We start from the raw sequence: 20,438 nt of genomic DNA on the forward strand, positions 1-20,438 counted from the left end.
ACACCCAGATAATTTTTGTATTTTTAGTAGATACGGGGTTTTACTATGTTGGCCAGGCTGGTCTCAAACTCCTAACCTTGTGATCTGCATGCCTCAGCCTCCCAAAGTGCTGGGATTACAGGTGTGAGCCACTGTGCCCAGCTGGCAGTAGTAGATTTTAACTCATCTTTCTTGGGCAATGTGTGGTTGACTCACAAAAAATAAGGGAATAGTGAATATAAATAACATGATAAGTGCTACACTTTGAAAATATAGAGCATCTCTATAAGAACCTATACATGGCTTAATGAGCCAAAAATTTAAGTATAACGAAAATAAATTTCAAACTGTAAAAATGATAAAGGTAAGTGCTACTCAAGCAGCCATGCTTGAGCTGTTTCTTACTGCTCTGCAACCAGGGAAAAAACTTATGTCAGAATGTAAATGAGCTTACACTAGTTCCTTCCATAAGAAAGTCTGGCGATGAAAAAAATGTCACCTGAACTAAAGCAGTGTGCTTAGTGACACAGTTCATGTACATTCTGGTGCAGGATAGTAAGAAACAGTGCTAGACCACATGCTGAGTAGCCTTGTGTAGACTGCATTCTCCTATTACAATAAAAGTAGAAGTTAATAGGAAACAAATTCATCCCTCTTTCCATCTGGAAATTTTATACCTGTTTCAAATAACTCAGGTTAAAAGCAATGAAAAATTGTGTGTCTGAACCTATGGGATATTATGAAATAATATATACATATATATTAATTTGTAAGAAAATGAAAACTCTTACTGTAAGCCGGAATGCTAGAGTCCCAGTTGATGTATACTTTTTCCTTTCTTTTCTTTTTGTCTCTTCCACTGCCACCTCTAAATTGCCTTTGTGTCTGCTTTTCTTAACTCTGCTTCTGTTGAATGTCTTACCAGCAGATAGTTTTATTTCTCCGTTTTGGTAGGTTTTTTTGTTTTGTTTTGTTTAAGATGTAAAGATTGAATGTCTCCAGGAGAGTCAAGAATTGAATCTGCAAAAATTAAAGAATTCAGAATGCATACTTACTGAAGCTAAACAAAAAATGAGAGAACTTACAATTAACATAAAGATGAAGGAAGATTTGATTAAAGAATTAATAAAAACAGGTAATAGTATCTTGTGAACCAGCTTATATGACAAAGAAAAGTTCTAAAATTGTTTCTGATGTGGTAACATTTACTTTAGTTTTTGAAGCTCAGGTCTATCCACTTAGCTTGGATTGGTGTAACAAGGTGAGTTTTTAGGCCAATATGTGGAGGTTATTTATCAAAAGAATTTTTTTCTTCGGGGATTACACCTCTGAATTGTTCTAACCAGTGTGAACTCTGCATTGTGCTGAAATTCTGTGGCACTTATGAGTTCCTTTTTCTTTTTTTTTTTTTTTTTTACATTTTTTAAGAAGCATCCTCTGCTTAGCTACTTTCCCAAAGCTTTTTGTTTTCTCATTCCTAGTGACATATGTGCTATGCATCATCCTAGCTCCAGTTACCCAGATGTTTAAATAAGTTTGACCATGCTGCTTCCTCAGAGGCAGGATCAAACCCCACTTGACCCCTTGGGAGTATCTAGGAGCTGATCTAGAATGGCTTCTCCGTTCCCAAGATTTCAGGGTACTGCCTGTGGAATTTGAGGATATTTGCCAACTACAATGAATTACTTTCTTTCAGAAAGGTTATCTTACCATGGATCTCATTAAACAAACATGTTTTTGTAGCCTGGTATATCCAACATGGTTGCTTTAAAATAGAGGACACCAGAGCTTACACAGAGAAGGTCCTTTCTTGCTCATTAGAACCAAGGGCAATTTGGAGCTTTCCTAAAAATCCTCAGAGATGGTGACTCGTGAAAGTGTCAGTGAGTGCTTACTTTTCAATGCCCTCTCACTGAAGACTTCTCTTGAATAGCAGCTACTTCTGCCAACTAACAATAACAGGACATCTATATTATATTTTATCAATTCTGATACACTGCAAAAAAATTTATAAAAACTACAGGAGCGTATTGGGTATTGTGGCATATGTCTGTAGTCCCAGCTACTTGGGAGGCTGAGGTTGGAGGATTTGTTGAGCCCCAGAGGTCAAGGCTGCAGTGAGTCATGGTTGCACCACTGCACTCTAGCCTAGACGATAGAGCTAGACCCTATCTGAAAAAAATAAACAAACATGTAATTGGCACTGTTTTTTTTTTTTTTTTGAGATGAAGTTTTTCTCTTGTCATCCAGGCTAATGTGCAGTGGCGTGATCTCAGCTCACTGCAACCTCTGCCTCCTGAGTTCAAGTGTTTCTCCTGCCTCAGCCTCCCAAATAGCTGGGATTACAGGTACCTGCCACCATGCCCAGCTAATTTTTGTATTTTTAGTAGAGATGGGGTTTTGCCATGTTGGCCAGGGAGGTCTTGAACTCCTGACCTAAGGTGATTCACCTGCCTCAGCCTCCCATAGTGCTGGGATTACAGGCGTGAGCCACTGCACCTGGCCTGGCACTGTATTTTTTTGTAGTGGCTCATAAAATATTGGTGTGTTGAACAATTAATGAATAGTCCAAAATGATTTATTTAAATCATTGTTGTATAAATTTTAAAGGTAGTCAAATAGAGAGTAAATTAGAGTCAGAGGACAGCTCACAATGCATTTAATTAAATAACTTTTATTTTAAAATGATGAGCATTTTTGGATACCAGGTATAACCAGCTATATAAATAGTATAATAGGCTAGGTGCCGTGGTTCATGCCTGTAATCCCAACACTTTGGGAGCCCGAGGTGGGTAGATACTTGAGTTCAGGACATTGAGACTAGCCTGGCTAACATGGTGAAACCCCGTCTCTACTGAAAATACAAAAATTAGCTGGGCATGGTGGCATGTGCCTGGAATCCCAGCTACGCAGGAGAATTGCTGCAACCCAGGAGGCAGAGGGGGCAGTGAGCTGAGATTGCACCACTGCACTCTAGCCTGGGTGACAGAGTGAGACTCTGTCTCAAATCAATAAATAAATACATAGTATAATAAACTGTCTCTGGTGATTATTCATCAGCATCCCCCAAGCTTTAGACTCCTATTTTTTATTGCCACGAGTTTTCCAGTCTAGTTCAGGGACAGTTGCCCATTCAGAGCAAATCAAAACCAAACTTTTAGGGTTAGTAGCTGGACTTAGAATGAAAAGAGATGTAGAAATATCTATAGTATATTTTTTCTGTTCTATATATTTATAAGAAAATAATTTAAAAGGAATTAATCTCAAATAAGTGCAGTGAAAAAGGAGAATCAGCTTTGGATGAAAAGATTCTTAAGAGACATAACAATCAAATATATTGTGGATGTTGTTTAGATCCTGATTAAAATAAACCAATTGTGAAAGACATTTTGAGGCAATTAGGAAAGTCTGACTATGGACTAATTGGTATTAATATTGTTAGTGTGATAATGACTTTTTGGTTATGTCCATATTTTATATAAATGGTTATTGCAGTATGTATAAGTAAAAAGGAATTTAACAAAATGAAGTATGTATAGGTGAGATGATATGACATCTGGGATTGCTTTATAATAGTTAAGCAAAGTAAAACAAAAGGCATATTAAGTAGCTATTGCAAAATCTTGATAACTTCCAAATCTGGGTGATGGAGGTTCATTTTATTATTTCTTTTGTTATGTTTAAAATTTTTAACAGTAATTTAAAAAAGGAATTCAAGGAGACAGATCATTGGTAGCAGGAGGCTAGAGTATACTAAGCAAGAGGACAGTCACTCCAAATATTGTTCTTAACTGAGTTTGATGCCAGCAAAGCTCAATTACAAATTCAGAGGACCAGAAATGTCACTCTAAAATGCAAAAGATTAAAAGGGAGCCTGAGTGGCAGCAGATGGGAACAGTCATTAAGGAATTAATCATTAAGAGGCCTGGTGGCAAGCTGTGTTTGATGGGGGTGGGTGGGGACAACTTGGTTTTTAATTCTGTATCTTAAATAGTATCACTGCCTGGCTGGATTTTAGAGTAGAGTATTTTTATGTTTTTGATGTTTAACTTCTTTTTACATAATTTATACTAATAATAATTATTATGGTTAAGGTAACGATGCCAAGTCTGTAAGCAAGCAGTATTCTTTGAAAGTAACAAAACTAGAGCATGATGCAAAACAGGCAAAAGTCAAACTCTTTGAAACACAAAAACAGCTACAGGAGCTGGACAACAAAGATCTTTCTGATGTTGCAATGAAGGTAAAATTACAGAAAGAGTTCCGTAAAAAGATGGATGCTGCAAAGCTGAGAGTTCAGGTAATTTAAAAAATGTAATTGAGAAAACTTATTTAAGCTTTCTTGCTTTTGAGGATTCTTGTACTGAGTTAGGAAAGAATTGGAATTCAGTTTATACAAGCAAGAGAAACAGGGTGTCAATTTTTCTTTCGTAGAGTGCTGGTCGATTTACCTGTTTTAAAATCTGGGTTGTATATTTCTTCATTCAAGAAATATGTATTCTTTCAATCTTCATATCAGAAAACCACATGGTAAGAGATACAGATAACCACAAAATAGTGTTTTTTTCTGAAGGACAAAGGATTAAATAATGGTTAAATAATACATATAAAACAGGTGGTACCTATGTGACACTTTGTAGACACTCAACAAATGGGAACAATTTTGAGATACGGTTTTCTGAAACCATAACTGATTGGCTTAAGAAGAGTTAATAACTTTGTGTACTGCAACTTATCCTTAACTTCCTAATGCCTGGTTTTAGCTTTAACTTTAGAAATAGCTACATTTAAGAATTCTATTCTATGAGAAATATTCCATCACATAGAGATTTTATGTGATGAAGCCATTTCCAGGTGCTTTGGAGATAGTCACAGTGCTTTGTTAGTCTGATCATAATGAACTTTCTAGGATGCCTTCTCTATTTCTTTACCTCTCATGATCTCATGATCTACTGCTTCCGTGCTATAGAAACATTTTTATATTGTTTTCATTATAGGTAGAGTTGTAATTAACCTATTCACAGCATTATTATTATTTTTGAACTATGCCACATTTATTTGCTTTCAACAAAATAGATATTTGCGATATACCTCTCGTGTGCCTAGTCCTAATCTAGGTAGGGAGGCGGAGGTGAACGGGCCAGAAAAGTCCCTCCTGGAGTTTCTTATGCCACCTCAAACATCTGGATATTTCCACTAAAAGTTACTACCTAAATAGCGTCTCAAGTCAATACCAAATTAAAATAATAAGACTTGAATATTTGAATTGCTTAAAGGAGGACATAGGGTGGTTATCTATGTCACACCTTCCATTTTCCTTCGGAATTCATATTTTCACTTTGGAATTCACCTCTGAAAGTGTTGGGATGAATTCTTTTTCACTTCTTAATTCTTTAAATTAGGGCTGTGATGTCTAACAAAGTACTCGTAACAAAACATTAGTAGAATATAATGATTAACATTTTTCCTTGTGTTTATTTTGAAATTCTATTTATAATTTAATAGGTTTGTATTCTAGCTTCAGTTCTTAATATAATTCTTATTCTCAACATTGAAAACCAAAATTATTATTTTTCTAGGGAGGTTACTTATCATATACATCTATAGTTTAAGCCTTGTTTATGAATTCAGCAGAGGTTATTTTTGTATTTCCTATGTCTCACACAACTAAAATGGGAGAGATTAAAAGATTAAAGATTATTAATAGGATTTGTGAATTGTTATGTCTTTCCATGTTTTCTATGCTTCCTGCTGTATATCCTTTTCTGCTAAGAGTACTGATAAGGAAAGGGAAAGAAAGGTGTAGAACTTAACGTCAAAAGAAACATCTGATACAGCAGAGGACAGAAACAAAACATAGTTTAGAAATTTTGTACCTTTGACATATCCATGCACTACTGATGGGGATAGGATGATAAGGAGGATGAGGAGGACAGTAGTTACCATTTGTTGAAGGCCTATACATACCAAATGGTTTATATACATTATTTAATCCTTTGAAGTGGGCATTTTTAGCCATTTTATAAATGTGGAAACAAAGGTTTAGAAAGGTAAAATAACCCAGTCAGAGTCCCGTAGTGGTGATGACAATACCAGTTTTCAGTACGCTAACATAACATGGTTTTTTTTTTTTTTTTTTTGAGACAGAGTCTTGCTCTGTTGCCCAGGCTGGACACTACAACCTCCACCCTTCACCTCCCAGGCTCAAGTGATCCTCTTGCCTCAGGCTCCCAAATAGCTGGGATTACAGGTGCCTGCCACCATACCTGCAAATTTTCGTATTTTTAGTACAGATGGGGTTTCACCATGTTGGTCAGGCTGGTCTTGAACTCCTGACCTCAAGTGATCCGCCCGTCTTGGCCTCCCGAAGTACTGGGATTACAGGTGTGAGTCACTGCACCCAGCCATATCATGCTGTTTTAAAATTCTGAAATACTAGTATTTTTATTAGTAGAATACAGTTATTTCCATTTTTAAAACAAAAAATTTTAAATTAGAAACTTGTAAAACCTATATTTTTAATGTTTTTAGGTATATGTAGAGTGTTACATGCTGCATTAATAGTTTAATGCTGATGCACTTTTGAGCAACTATGGAATAATTGCAAAAGACAGTGGGAACAGTATCTCACTCTTACGATTTTCAGGATGTACACTCTTTTTAATATTATGTGAAAAAGACACTAAAATGCTGGTATCATAATTTTTGCTGCAGTATTGTAATTATTGTCAATTGTAAGTGGCAAAGCCAGTGTCCAGATTTAGGTACTGGAAAGTGCAAAGGCTTGTGGCCTCCAAGCCAGTGGTACCCAAAGTAGTCCATCTGCAGATCGTTCTTGTTCTGTGATGAGATAAAGGTCAATCATTGCACAGCTTCCTTCATCAAAAAAGTCTTGCATGAAAACATCAACTGAATCTAATAGTATGCTGAGGGGTGCAAATTGACAACAGTGTCTGTGAACTAACACTGGTCCACAGATCACATTTCGAGTAGCAACTGCTGTAAATTGCAGTGCCTCTTGGATACTTAATTTAGTTAAAACCAAACCTGCTTATGCTAACACTTTATTGCCAAAATAAAGGAAATAATTGTGGTCTGCATAATTTATGAATGACATCCCCTTAACTTTTTTATGCCACCTAATTGGTACTTAGTGCAATGCTAATCACATAATACAAGCCTAATTTTGGTCAGGACTAAATTGTAACACAAGTATTTTATATTAGTGGTGTGCACACTTTGAAACCCTAATGCTATCTATACATAATTTTAGTTAGATGAAAAGGAATTTAAGATAAATGTTAAAACAGTAATTATAATGTTCACTCTCAGAAAATGTTATCAGCTCTGATCATCTTAGCTCAGGGATTAACGATTGAGGCTATAGCTGTAGCTATAAAAACAAGAACGTCCCCTTTTGGCTCTCTGAGCAGCACCATGGCGGTTGGCAAGAACAAGCTCCTTACGAAAGGCGGCAAAAAGGGAGCCAAGAAGAAAGTGGTTGATCCATTTTCTAAGAAAGATTGGTATGATGTGAAAGCACCCGCTATGTTCAATATAAGAAATATTGAAAAGACGCTAGTCATCAGGACCCAAGGAACCAAAATTGCATCTGATGGCCTCAAGGGTCGAGTGTTTGAAGTTAGTCTTGCTGATTTGCAGAATGATGAAGTTGCATTTAGGAAATTCTGACTGATTACTGAAGATGTTCAGGGCAAAAACTGCCTGACTAACTTCCATGGCATGGATCTTACCTGTGACAAAATGTGTTCTATGGTCAAAAAATGGCAGACAATGATTGAAGCTCATGTTGATGTCAAGACTACCGATGGTTACTTGCTTCGTCTGTTCTGTGTTGGTTTTACTGAAAAACGCAACAATCAGATACGGAAGACCTCTTATGCTCAGCACCAACAGGTCCGCCAAATCTGGAAGAAGATGATGGAAATCATGACCCGAGAGGTGCAGACAAATGACTTGAAAGAAGTGGTCAATAAATTGATTCCAGACTGCATTGGAAAAGACATAGAAAAGGCCTGCCTATCTATTTATTCTCTCCATGATGTCTTCATTAGAAAAGTAAAAATGCTGAAGAAGCCCAAGTTTGAATTGGGAAAACTCATGGAGCTTCATGGTGAAGGCAGTAGTTCTGGAAAAGCCACTGGGGATGAGACAGGTGCTAAAGTTGAATGAGCTGATGGATATGAACCACCAGTCCAAGAATCTGTTTAAAGTTCAGACCTATAATAGTGGCAAATAAAATGTCTTGTTTGTGGCCGGGCGTGGTGGCTCACCGCCTGTAATCCTAGCACTTTGGGAGGCTGAGGTGGGTGGATCACCTGAGGTTGGGAGTTCAGAACCAGCCTGGTTATCATGGTGAAAGCCCATCTTTATTTTTAAAAATAAAATTAAAAAAAAAACAAAACAAAACCAAGAGCACATTGGAATGCTGTGCCCCCACACAGAACATCTATATGAAAAGACCTCTGAGATAACTAGGGAAAAAGGGAGATAGTAGTCTATATAGAATATATATGAAGCTGTTTGCATGCATATGCATACATTTTTTTCTGGAAGAATATTTAAGAAATTGGTAATTTTGTGTTGGGAAGCAGGACAGGTAAATTCGGGGTGTATGGTAAGAGTGACTCTTAAAATATAAATTCAGTTTTATGCTGTTTTAACTAATTTTTAAATTAAAATGCTTATTAATAAAAAGCAAATCATCCATTTTATTTTGTTTGTTGTCCGCATCAGGAAGTCTCATCATTCTTTATACTTTTACATTTGTGATGAAAGTGGTGATGGTTTCCCTAATTGCAAAAATGCAAATGTAGGAGAGTAACCAATTGTTTATGAACCTGTCAAAAATAAATGAAAATCTAGGGAAAATTTCTTCTTTTATCATTAAATGAAAAGATTAAGTTTAGTTAGGGAATGTGAGAGATTCAGTTTTTCATTTTGAAATATTCCATATGATTTCAGGTCTTACAGAGAAAGCAACAAGATAGTAAGAAATTGGCATCACTGTCAATCCAAAATGAGAAACGTGCTAATGAACTAGAGCAGAATGTAGATCACATGAAGTATCAAAAGGTACAGCTACAAAGAAAACTTGGAGAAGAAAATGAAAAAAGGAAGCAACTGGATGCAGCAATTAAGCGTGACCAACAAAAAATCAAAGTAATATTGTCATACATTCCTGCTAAGTATAATATGAAATGTTAAACGGCTCAGAGCTAACGAAGCCGTGGTCTTGATTCAGTTGGCTTGTGAAATATCTATCCTTGACCTGCCCTTCACTGCTGTCCTTATTCACTTTAAAGCTTTGTTCATCTACATAGTAAAACCTATTTATTGAATTCCGAGTACTGTCTTGAAGGCTTTGACTTCACAAAAGAAGGTACAATGATAATTTCTCTTAGTAGGATCTTAACTTTAGGCTGTCAAAAACATACATTTATAAAGCCAACTTTGTAAATAATACCTACCATTTGAATAGGATTTTCTGTTTTCAAAGTGTTTTGACTTGCATTGTCCATGTGGCTACATAGGACATAGGTAAAGTGGTACCATTTCATTCACAGCAGAACAATGATCAGACCTGTATGTACAGCAGTTCTAGAATAGATTGGGCTGGGGAGGAACTTAATGGTGTCAGCCTGGGCTCTTGGACTAGTCTATCATGTGTTCAAATCATAGCTCTCTTGGTTGCTGGGTGAGAGATTTATTGAAAAAATAAATTTTCTCAAATTTCTCAAAAATTTTACCCTCTCTAATTATTCTTATCGAAAATGGCTTTAATCATATTTGTCTCACAGAGCTTTTTTGAAAAGATGATGATGATCATAATAACAGACATTTATCTAGTACTGTATGCTAGGCTCTGTTTCATTGAAATGTTAAGCTGAACCCAAGGCAAGGGACATAATTGGAGATTTCTTAGATTTTTTTTTTTTTTTGAGACAGTCTTGCTATGTCACCCAGGCTGGATGGAGTGCAGTGGCACTATCTTGGCTCACTGCAACCTCCGCCTCCCGGGTTCAAGCAATTCTCCTGCCTCAGCCTCCTGAGTAGCTGGGGTTACAGGTGAGCACCACCATGCCTGGCTAATTTTTGTATTTTTAGTAGAGACAGGGTTTCACCATGTTGGTCAGTCTGGTCTCGAACTCCTGACCTTGTGATCCACCTGCTTTGGCCTCCCACAGTGCTGGGATTAAAGGCATGAGCCCCTGCACCTGGCCACTAAGGTTTTACTTTTTTTGAGCAGTTTTAGGTTCACAGCAAAATTGAAAGAAAGGTACAGAGATAACGCCATATACGCCCTGTCCCTGCACATATTTAGCCTCTCCCATTATCAGTATGCCCCAGATTTCCTAGACTTTTAACAATGGACATAACCTATTTTCCAACCTTAAAAATATCACAGAATTCAGCAATGGAAGTGAACTTAAAGAACATTTAAACCAAGTTACTCATTCTATTTTTTTTAAACAGTCTTTATTGAGATATAATTCATATAATACCATATAATTCACTCATTTAAACTATACAGTTCAATGGGTTAGACATTCTTTTTTTGTGTTATTCATTTTTAAGTTGTGATAAATTATATATAACATAAAATTTACCATTTTAACTATTTTAAGTGAGTAATTCAATGCCATTAATTACATTCACAATCTTGTGCAACCAACACCACTATCTCTTTCCAAAACATTTTCATCACTCCAAACAGACACTCTATAACTATTAAGCAATAGCTCCTCATTTTCCCCTTACCCCAGCCCCTGGTAATCTCTAATCTACTTTCTCTATGAATTTGCTTATTCTAGATACTTCATATAAGTAGAATCATATAATATTTTAACTTCAGTGTCTGGCTTGTTTCACTTAGCATAATATTTTCAAGGTTCATCCGCAATGCAGCATGTACAAGAACTTCATTCTGTTTTATTGCCAAATAATATTCCATTGTATGGCTATTCCACAGTTTCTTTATCCATTCATCCATCAATGGTCACTTGAATTGTCCATTTTAATTTTGTTGAAGTCTGATTTATCTATTTTTTTTCTTTTGTTGTTTGTACTTTTTGGTGTCGTGTCTAAAAATCCATTGCCTAAATCCAAGGTCATGAAGATTTACCCCTATATTTTCTGCTAAGAGTTTTATGGTTTTTGCTTTTATATTTAGGTCATTGGTCTATTTGGGGGTCAGTTTTTGTATATGGTGTGAAGTAGTGGTTTCAGATTTATTCTTTTGCATGTGGAACTCCAGTTGTACTAGTACCATCTGTTGAAGAGACTGTTCTTTCCTCCATTGAATGGACTTGGCACTCTTATAAAAAATCAGTTGGAGGGGGAAATAGGGTGATGCTGATGAGGGAAATGGCGAGATGTTGGTCAAAGGGTACAAAGTTGTGATTATGTAGAATAAATAAGTCTAGAGACTTAATGTACAGCATGTTGACTATTGTATAGTGGAAATTTGCTAAGAGAGTGGATTTCAGGTGCTCTTACCACATAAAAGCAAAATGCTAACTACATGAAGAAATAAATATGTTAGCTTGACTAGAGTAATCATTTCACTATGTTTATCAAAACATCATGTTGTATATCTTACATATGTACAATTTTGTTTTTTTTGAGACAGGGTCTCGCTCTGTCAGCCAGGCTGAAGTGCAGTGGCATGATCATAGCCCACAGCAGCCTCCAATTCCTGGGCTCAGGCAGTCCCCCTACCTTAGCCTTCTAAGTAGCTGGGACTACCTACGCTTACCACCACACCTGGCTAATTTCAATTCCTACTTTTCGTAGAAAATGTCTTGCTATATTTCCGAGGCTGGTCTTGAACTCCTGGCTTCAAGTGACCCTCTGGTCTTGGCCTCCCAAAGTGTTGGGATTACAGGCGTGAGCCACCATGCTCGGCCCCAATTTTTATTTTTAAAAAATCAACTTGTGGCCGGGCGCAGTGGCTCACGCCTGTAATCCCAACAGGGAGGCCAAGGCGGGTGGATCCTTGGTCAAGAGATCGAGACCATCCTGGTCAACATGGTGAAACCCCGTCTCTACTGAAAATACAAAAATTAGCTGGTCATGGTGGCGCGTGCCTGTAATCCCAGCTACTCAGGAGGCTGAGGCAGGAGAATTGCCTGAACCCAGGAGGCAGAGGTTGTGGTGAGCCGAGATTGCGCCATTGTACTCCAGCCTGGTAACAAGAGCGAAACTCCGTCTCAAAAAAAAAGAAAAAAAAAAATCAACTTGCCATAGATGTGTGGTTACTAAACTCGCAATTCTGTTCCATAGGTCTATATGTCTGTCCTGACGCCAGTATCACACTATTTTGATTACTGTAGTTTTGTATTAAGTCTTGAAATGGGAAAGTAAGTCCTCCCACCTTGCTCTTCTTTTTCAGGATGATTTTGGCTATTCAGGGCCCCTACAATTTTCCATGTGATTTTTGAGGATGGGCTTTTCCATTTCTACAAAAAAGGCTATTGAAATTTTGATAGAGATTGTTGAATCTCTAGATTGTTCTTAGTACTGACATCTTGACAATACTAAATTTTCTTATCCACGAGCATTGGAAGTCTTCCCATTTGTTTAGGTCTTCATTAATTTCTTTCAGCAATGTCTTATAATTTTTAGTGTACTAGTAGTATTTTACCTTTTTACTTAAACTTGTTCCTAGATATCCTTTTAAACACTATTATAAATGGAATTGCTTTTTAAATTTCCTTGACACTATAAGACAATCCAGAGTATTGAGTTTAATTGCAGCCATGGAAAAGTATTCTACAGTCACCTAGGATGAAGTATAGAAGATACAAGGACAAAAATTAGAGCTATGAGGAACTCTTGTATTTAAAAGAACTGGTAATAATAATGATATGCATAATAATAATGGTAATAGTAATTATAGCAATAGTTAACATTGATATTTATATTCAAGCAATACTGTGCTAAGCATGTATGTGTCATCTTTTATCCTTTTATTTTCAACTTGTGGATTTGTCTTTAAACATCTTAGATTTTTTTCATCCTGAAATTATCCTCCTTCAACCTTTTTACCCCTCCCTTTCTTACCTCCCCTTTGTAATAGAACTTGGAAAAGTTGACTGCATTTGTTTCTGTTACTTCTGCTTTCATTCATTCACTTATCCTCTCCAGCTGGCTTCTGGCTCTATCATTCACTTCACAACTCTTGAGAAGTTCACTGGTGCTCTCTGTCACTAATGTGCTTAGTTTAACACTGTGCATCCAGCACAGTTCAGCATTCCCTCCATCTTGAAGTATTTTCCCCTTGCCTTTGTAACATTATACTTCCCTTGTTTTTTCCTCTTTTTTTGATTGCTCATTCTCTGTTTTGGCTAGCTCATTCCACTCCACCAGTCCTTTTAAATATGGGAGTTCCTCATGGCTCTGGTCTCTGCCCTCCCTCTTATCTGCTATACTCTATCCTAGGTGAGTGTAGGATACTTTTTCATGGCTGCAATTAAACTGAAAATTCCCACATTTAGTGCTTAATCCCAGATCTGTTCTTTGAGCTCCATTGTCTTCATTAGGTTGTCTTATAGATGAATTCATGGTCTTTCTTACTTATCTTTTCATGATTCCCTACTCCCTGCTCCCTTAATGGGAGGAAAAAAATGTAGTTCTCCAGTGTGCCTTACATGATATATCAGTTGGGTGAGCTGGAAATTTAGGCATCATCATTGGCTCTTGCCTCTTTCTTATCATGCATATCCAGTGAACCACTGAAGCCTTTAGGGTATTATCTTTAAAATACCAAGAATCCGTCCAATTTTCATTTCTGCTGCCACCAATATAGTCTGTTTTGTTTTAGCTCTTCTTCCCATGCGAAGGTCAGGCCTGCTTGTTCAGTGCTGTGGTCCTTGGGTTTTAGCTCCTCGTCTCTTATAGGTCATGGCTTAAACCAGAAAGACATAGCATTCTCTAAATCCATGTTTGGAAAAAAGAAAAAAACTCTCTTCTTTAAAGAGTAGAAGTCTGCTGAAATGCAACTCTGCCTATAACTCAAATTTTTTACCTTCTTATCTAGGGCACTTTTTTTTTTTTTTTTTTTGAGACGGAGTCTCACTTTGTTACTTTGTTGCCCAGGTTGGAGGGCAGTGGTGAGATCTCAGCTCACTGCAACTTCTGCCTCCCAGGTTCAAGTGAATCTCTTGCATCAGTCTCCCAAGTAGCTGGGATTACAGGTGCCCGCCACTACTATGCCCAGTTAATTTTTTTTTTTTTTTTTTTTGTATTTTTAGTAGAGATGGGGTTTCACCATGTTGACCAGGCTGGTCTCGAACTCCTGACCTTGTGATCTGCCCACCTTGGCCTCCCAAAGTGCTGGGATTACAGGTGTGAGCCACTGTGCCTGGCTACTTTTTTTTTTTTTTTTTAAACAAGATCTCTGTCATCCAGGCTAGAGTGCAGTTGTATGATCACGGCTCACTGCAGCCTTGGCCTCCTGGGCTCAAGCAATCCTCCCGCCTCAGCCTCCCAAGTAGCTAGGACTTCAGGCACATGCCAGTGCACCTCACTAATTTTTTAATTTTTTTTGTAGAGATAAGGTCTTACTCTGTTGCTCAGGCTGGTCTCGAACTTCTGGGCTCAAGTGGTCCTTCTGCCTCGGCCTCCCAAAATGCTGGTATTACAGGCATAGCCACCACACCTGGCCATTTAGGGCACTTTTATTCCATCTAGCCACATCTCTAATTCTAGTGAAATGACTCATTTATGGGGGATAGCAAGTATTCGAGAAAAAGGAACCAGACTGTCCCAAAGATACATTGATGTATCCACTACTTAATGCAAAAAACAGAAAACCTGCTTACAGTCGTAAAGGATATTTGCTGTCTGTTTGGAGCTAACTTTCTGACACTCCTGTCTGTTCCTTTTCTACTTGAGTAAACCATTTCCAAAGTATAGTACAACTTCTGCATAGGTTTTCTTTAGAGCAGCAGTTCTTAACTGAGGTCCATGGATAGGCTTTGAAGAAAAGATGTGAGAACTCCTGAAATCATGGGTAGCAGTATGATCTTGAGCTTTTTAACCATTCATTTCCTCATCTATAAAATTGATCTTATAATAGTCCCTATATCATAGGATTGTTTTGAGGGCTAAATGGGATAATTAAATAGACATAAAAAGTCTAGCACAGTGCCTGGTACAGAGTTATTTTAATATGTATAACAAAGATTACAATACAAGAAAAAAGGTTTTGTCTGGAGCAACATGTGGAAGATGGAATTAGAACTACTGCAGTATACTTATAAAGTGTATGTGGACAAGCAGAAATAGCAGAGAGTCAACTCTATATAAGGTTATTTTATTTAAGGTCGCTTTATTTCATCATCCTGAAATTTCTAGGACTATGACAGGGGCTAAACTGTAGCTATGAACTAGAGCTAGGGAAGCATGAAGAACTGTGGCGGCAAACATAATAGGGTCCACATTCACTCATCATTCAGATGGGTGTAAAATTTTTCTTTATTTAGTCTGTAGCACCTGTCGTCTTTGTGAGTGCCCCTCTCCTCTTCTATCCACATCATGATTATTGCTGGAAATACGGTGGAAACTAATCAGATGTTCTCTCTGTTCAAACCTTATTCTGAAAATGTAAACACTTCCTTTAAATACTTCTCAGGTCTCTCGAATAAGAATGCTTAGTCTCTTAGCCTCTTCTTCCTGTGCTTCTCTTCCTAAGATGGCATCCAGTTGTATATTATGGTTGGGTGTATAGGTTTCTTTTATCCTATGCCTTGGAGTTGAGGAATGTGACCAGCTGGAAATTGTTCTCCCTTGTCCACCTTACCCTGCCTAATCTGCTGCCCCAATGATGAAACCCCTGCCTGACATAAATCATAGTCTGGTCTTGCTTCTGTTTAGAGCATGAGGGTGCTTTCCCTTCATCTCATCTCCCACTAGCATTATAAGCCCCAATCGAGGCTACTAGGCATTCTGTCTAGCTTGATAGCCCAGTGGCCTGTTCTAATACCCAGTTTGGGAGCCAGTTCTTCATAGTAACTACCTACATTAGCTCTCAACTCAGGATCCATGCCGTGTAAGACCAAGGAGTCCAATTAGGGTGTCTTTGGTTTTTTTATTTTTTTTAAGCGGGGTTTCACCATGTTGGTCAGGCTGGTCTCAAACTCCTGACCTCATGATCTACCCACCTTGGCCTCCCAATGTGCTGGGATTACAGGCGTGAGCCATCGTGCCCAGCCGGGTGTCTTTCCTAATTGTACCTCTCTGCTCTTTCAGTAAGACTGGGCAATCATATATGGGTGTGGGGCTTCTGCACTGCAGTCTGCATTTTCTCTCCCAAATGAGTTAGGAGCACCTCTGTCTTCACTGATACCTTTACTTATCATTCTCCTTTCTGGACCAAAACTCAGACAGAGGAAAACAAGTCTTTCTTACTGTCTCTTTTCTCCTTTTTGCCATTCCCAGGGCTGGAGAACACTAGGCTTTTCTTTTACTTTCTATCAGTGCTTCTGAAATTACTTGTGGAGAAGGTATAGTTTTTATAGTTTGTTATAAATTTGTCACAGCCTAACACTTTTGTAAAACATGAATTAGTAGAAAATTGAAATTTAAAATATACAAATAAAAGTCCATTTTAAAAATTATTAAAGTCATCAGACATAAAATTATTCTGTCAAATTGCTATAAAAGTATCTCAGCACTTTCAGTTGTGTACTTACCTGTGGACTGGCCCACTTTGACTCAGGGCCTCCTTCCTGATTCCTGCTAAGCTTTAGTGATGAACATCATGAGATGTTCATTGTGCCTTTTTTTTTTTTTTTTTTGAGACAGAGTCTCACTCTGTCACCCAGGCTGGAGTGCAATGGTGTGATTGTGGCTCACTGTAACCTCTGCCTCAGGTTCAAGCGATTCTTGTGCCTCAGCCTCTTGAGTAGCTGAGATTACAGGTGCACACCCGGCTAATTTTTGTATTTTTATTAGAGACGGGGTTTCATCACGTTGGCCAGGCTGGTCTCGAACTCCTGACCTCAAGTGGTCAGCCTACCTCGGCCTCCCAAAGTGCTGGATTACAGGTGTGAGCCACCCCACCTGGCCAGCATTGAACCTGTTGCCTTGACCCTTAAGATGTGAATGAAGGCTGGGCATGGTGGCTCACACCTGTAATCCCAGCACTTTGGGAGGCCAAGGAAGGCGGATCACCTGAGGTCAGGAGTTCGAGACCAGCCTGGCCACCATGGTGAAACCCCATCTGTACTGAAAAAAACAAAATACAAAAATTAGCCAGGTGTGGTGGCACACCTGTAATCCCAGCTACTCAGGAGGCTGAGGCATGAGAATTACTTGAAACCCATGAAGCGGATGTTACAGTGAGCCAAGATTGTGCCATTGCACTCCAGCCTGGGTGACAGAGTGAGACTCTGACTCAAAGAAAAACATTGTGGATGGAAACTAAAGAATTTGGAAAATATGCTTCCTAAGACCATGATCTGTCTTTTAAGGCTATTCTCATAGTGCAAACTCCCATTTTTGAACACCAGATATTGAACGTTTCTTTTTGCATTTCTACTATAATAAATTTTAATATACCCACAGCAGATGGATGTCGTAGGTGGAGTAACCTATGAAAGTAATAAGCTCAGAAAGGCAGAAGAGAAAACCGCACTTATAATTTCAGAATCTTATCCCTGTTGTGCTAAATTGTAACACTCACGAAGAATGAAAAAAATCCTCAGTTTTGTTAGTATATCCTAATTTTTGCAGTTACATTTTATTGCGTCAGTGAGAGCTAACATTCCTTTCTTCTTGGATATGCTAATTGCCCTGGTTTGTCATTATACATTATATGTATTGGAATATCACTATGTACCTCATGAATATGTACAATTATTGTTTGTCAACTAAAAAGGCTGAGCTTGGTGACTCATGCCTGTAATCCCAGAACTTTAGGAAGTTGAGGCCAGAGGATCCCTGAAGGCCAAGAGAATCACTGGAGACCAGCCTGGGCAACATAGTGAGACCCAATCTCTACAAAAAAATTTTTTAAAAAGTAGCTGGACGTGGTGGTGCATGCCTGTAGTCCTAGCTACTTGGGAGGCTCTGAGATTACTTGAGCCCGGGAGCTCAAGTTTATAGTGAGCTGTGATCACGCTATTGCCCTCTAGTCTAGGTGACAGAGTGAGACTCTATCTCTGAAAAACTTTTTTAAACAAAAAAACTCCACATTATTTTCTTCTCAAATAGCCCCAACCATCATCTATTCATTTTCTCTTTCTGTGACTAAGCAAGTAAATGTTAAGAAAATGTGGCTGGATGGCTTGAGCCCAGAAGTTTGAGGCTATGATTGTGCCACTGCACTTCAGCCTGGGTGACAGAGTGAGACCTTGTCTCCAAAAAAAAGAAAAGAAAAGAATTATCTGCATACTTAATGATGGTCAGGTATAAAAGCAATAAGGTATTTTCAATTGTTTTTTATAGGAATTACAGTCAAAAACAGGACAGGAAGACGGTCTAAAACCGAAAGCTGAGGACCCTGATGCATGTAACTTGAAAAGGAGAAAAGGTTCGTTTGGAAGTATAGACCAACTCCAGGTTTGTCAATTCTACTTAGTGTTTCCTGGTTTCTCTTCAATCTGATGGTTGTCTAAATAGAGGTAAACTCATGCCTGTAATCCTAGCACTTTGGAGGCCAAGGTGGGTGGATTGCCTGAGGTCAGGTGTTCAAGACCAGTCTGGTCAACACAGTAAAACCCTATCTCTACTAAAAAATACACAAATTAACTGGGCGTGGTTGTGGGCGCCTGTAATCCCAGCTACTTGAGAGGCTGAGGCAGGAGAATCACTTGAACCTGGGAGGTGGAGGTTGCAATGAGCTGAGACCATGCCATTGCACTCCAGCCTGAGCAACAAGAGCAAATCTCCCTAGACAGACAGACTGATAGACAGATAGATGTAAAAACTGGTGGACTCCGAATAAAGCTTTTAAACACTAAACTGTTTGCCATCCAAATGCAAAATTTCTGGTATTTGTTTTCAAACTTTATTATTTTTCTTTTCTTAAATTTTGGATTTAGGGATACATCTGCAGGTTTATTACATGGGTATATTGTGTGATGCTAAGATTTGGACTTCTAATAATCCTGTCGCCCAAGTAATGAAACTTTTATGATTACAAAATTATTTTCTCATCCAGAAATGTGCTATATTTTTTTTTGCTCTCAGCAAAATAAATATATTCTTATTTCAGTAGAAGTGAGTTTATTTGAATGTTGTAGACTATAAATTGAAATCCATGTTCACTGGATTGTATTTATTCCCATCTCATGTAGACAAATATATTTCTAAAAATCAGAGCTCTACATTCAAATAAAACCAAATTGTATATGTACTCTATATATTAAAAAGCCATTATTTTAGTGCCACCTTTTTAAAAGAAAGTCATAAACCACAAACTAATTTCAAAGTTCAAAGAAAATGAAATTATAAATTTTATATAAGAAGAAAATATTGTATTTAAAATACCCAGAATGCAATTAAATCTACCTTACTTTAGGAAGATTTATTCTCTCTTCATAAATTTTACATTTTATTAGTGACATTTAATAGTGACATGGATGCATTCCCACATACACCCATTCCACCTAGAAATGTCATTACCAGTTGTAATTTTTTAGTTTTTTTCATTTTAAGTGGAGCTTAAAAAGAATCTCTTACTCATCTTTCAAACCCCACTCACAGTTTAGGAATGTTTATAGAATATGTTTAAATTACTTGCTAGACTTCATAGGGTCTCCTCCTGGAGTATCTATGGATATAACAAAACTAACATTTTTATAGTTGTTCTTTCTGTTCCTAGTAACTGTAGAGCTACAATTACAATTAGGCTCCAGTGTTACCTGGACATGATAGTGCTTAAAAGATCATACTATAAATATCTTGGTATTATTGGAAGACTGAAGAGCTAAGCATCTTCTTTGCCTTGGCCATTTTGCTCTCTTTATCTCATATGTCTTCACTGTGTCATTGTTACAGATTTCTAGGAACCCTTCCTATAAGGTTCATGAAGGACTGGGAAATAATACTATATTGTTTTCTTTTTTTATTTATTTGTTGTTTTGGTGGCAGTACTTCATTATGGTGTCCATTTGGTAGAGTTCCTTTTCAACAGTCATATTTCATCTATATTTATGTTTGTACTTGTTTCTAGGTATCTTTAATTCAAGAGAGTATTAAGATGTTTATTTTGAAGATCTTTTCAGCAGTTTTTTTTTTTTTAATTAATTATATGAAGTTGTTGACAAGCTACAATGCAAATTGGGTTTCCTTCCATGCTCCATCTTCTCTGTCTTCCACGGTGTATATTCATTTATTCACTTCAATGATGGACTGAATCAGGCATTCATTCACTCATTCATTTAACATTTTATTGAATGCCTGCTGTGGCCCAGGCAGTATACCAGGCA

General features: G+C 37.6%; 1 protein-coding gene and 1 pseudogene across 10 annotated transcripts in view; both read left to right on the forward strand.

Moving 5' to 3' along the window:
- KIF27 (kinesin family member 27) overlaps positions 1 to 20,438 on the forward strand; it is a 107,489-nt gene that overhangs the window by 56,591 nt on the left and 30,460 nt on the right. For 8 of the 10 annotated variants that reach the window (XR_008475699.2, XM_035303673.3, XM_035303662.3 and 5 more), the window contains 4 exons: positions 959 to 1,114; positions 4,074 to 4,279; positions 8,965 to 9,162; positions 18,454 to 18,567. Coding sequence is in view for 9 of the 10 variants with exons in the window: in XM_035303673.3 (XP_035159564.1) it covers positions 959 to 1,114; positions 4,074 to 4,279; positions 8,965 to 9,162; positions 18,454 to 18,567 (674 nt within the window). In the remaining variant the exon portion in view is untranslated. The remainder of the gene's footprint in view (positions 1 to 958; positions 1,115 to 4,073; positions 4,280 to 8,964; positions 9,163 to 18,453; positions 18,568 to 20,438) is intronic. The other 2 variants (XM_078367587.1, XM_035303686.3) reach the window with 1 other exon arrangement.
- LOC144581856 (small ribosomal subunit protein eS1 pseudogene) lies at positions 7,395 to 8,340 on the forward strand (annotated as a pseudogene).

Source organism: Callithrix jacchus, chromosome 1, assembly GCF_049354715.1.
Source record: "Callithrix jacchus isolate 240 chromosome 1, calJac240_pri, whole genome shotgun sequence".
In the NCBI taxonomy this organism is placed as follows: Eukaryota; Metazoa; Chordata; class Mammalia; order Primates; family Cebidae; genus Callithrix; species Callithrix jacchus.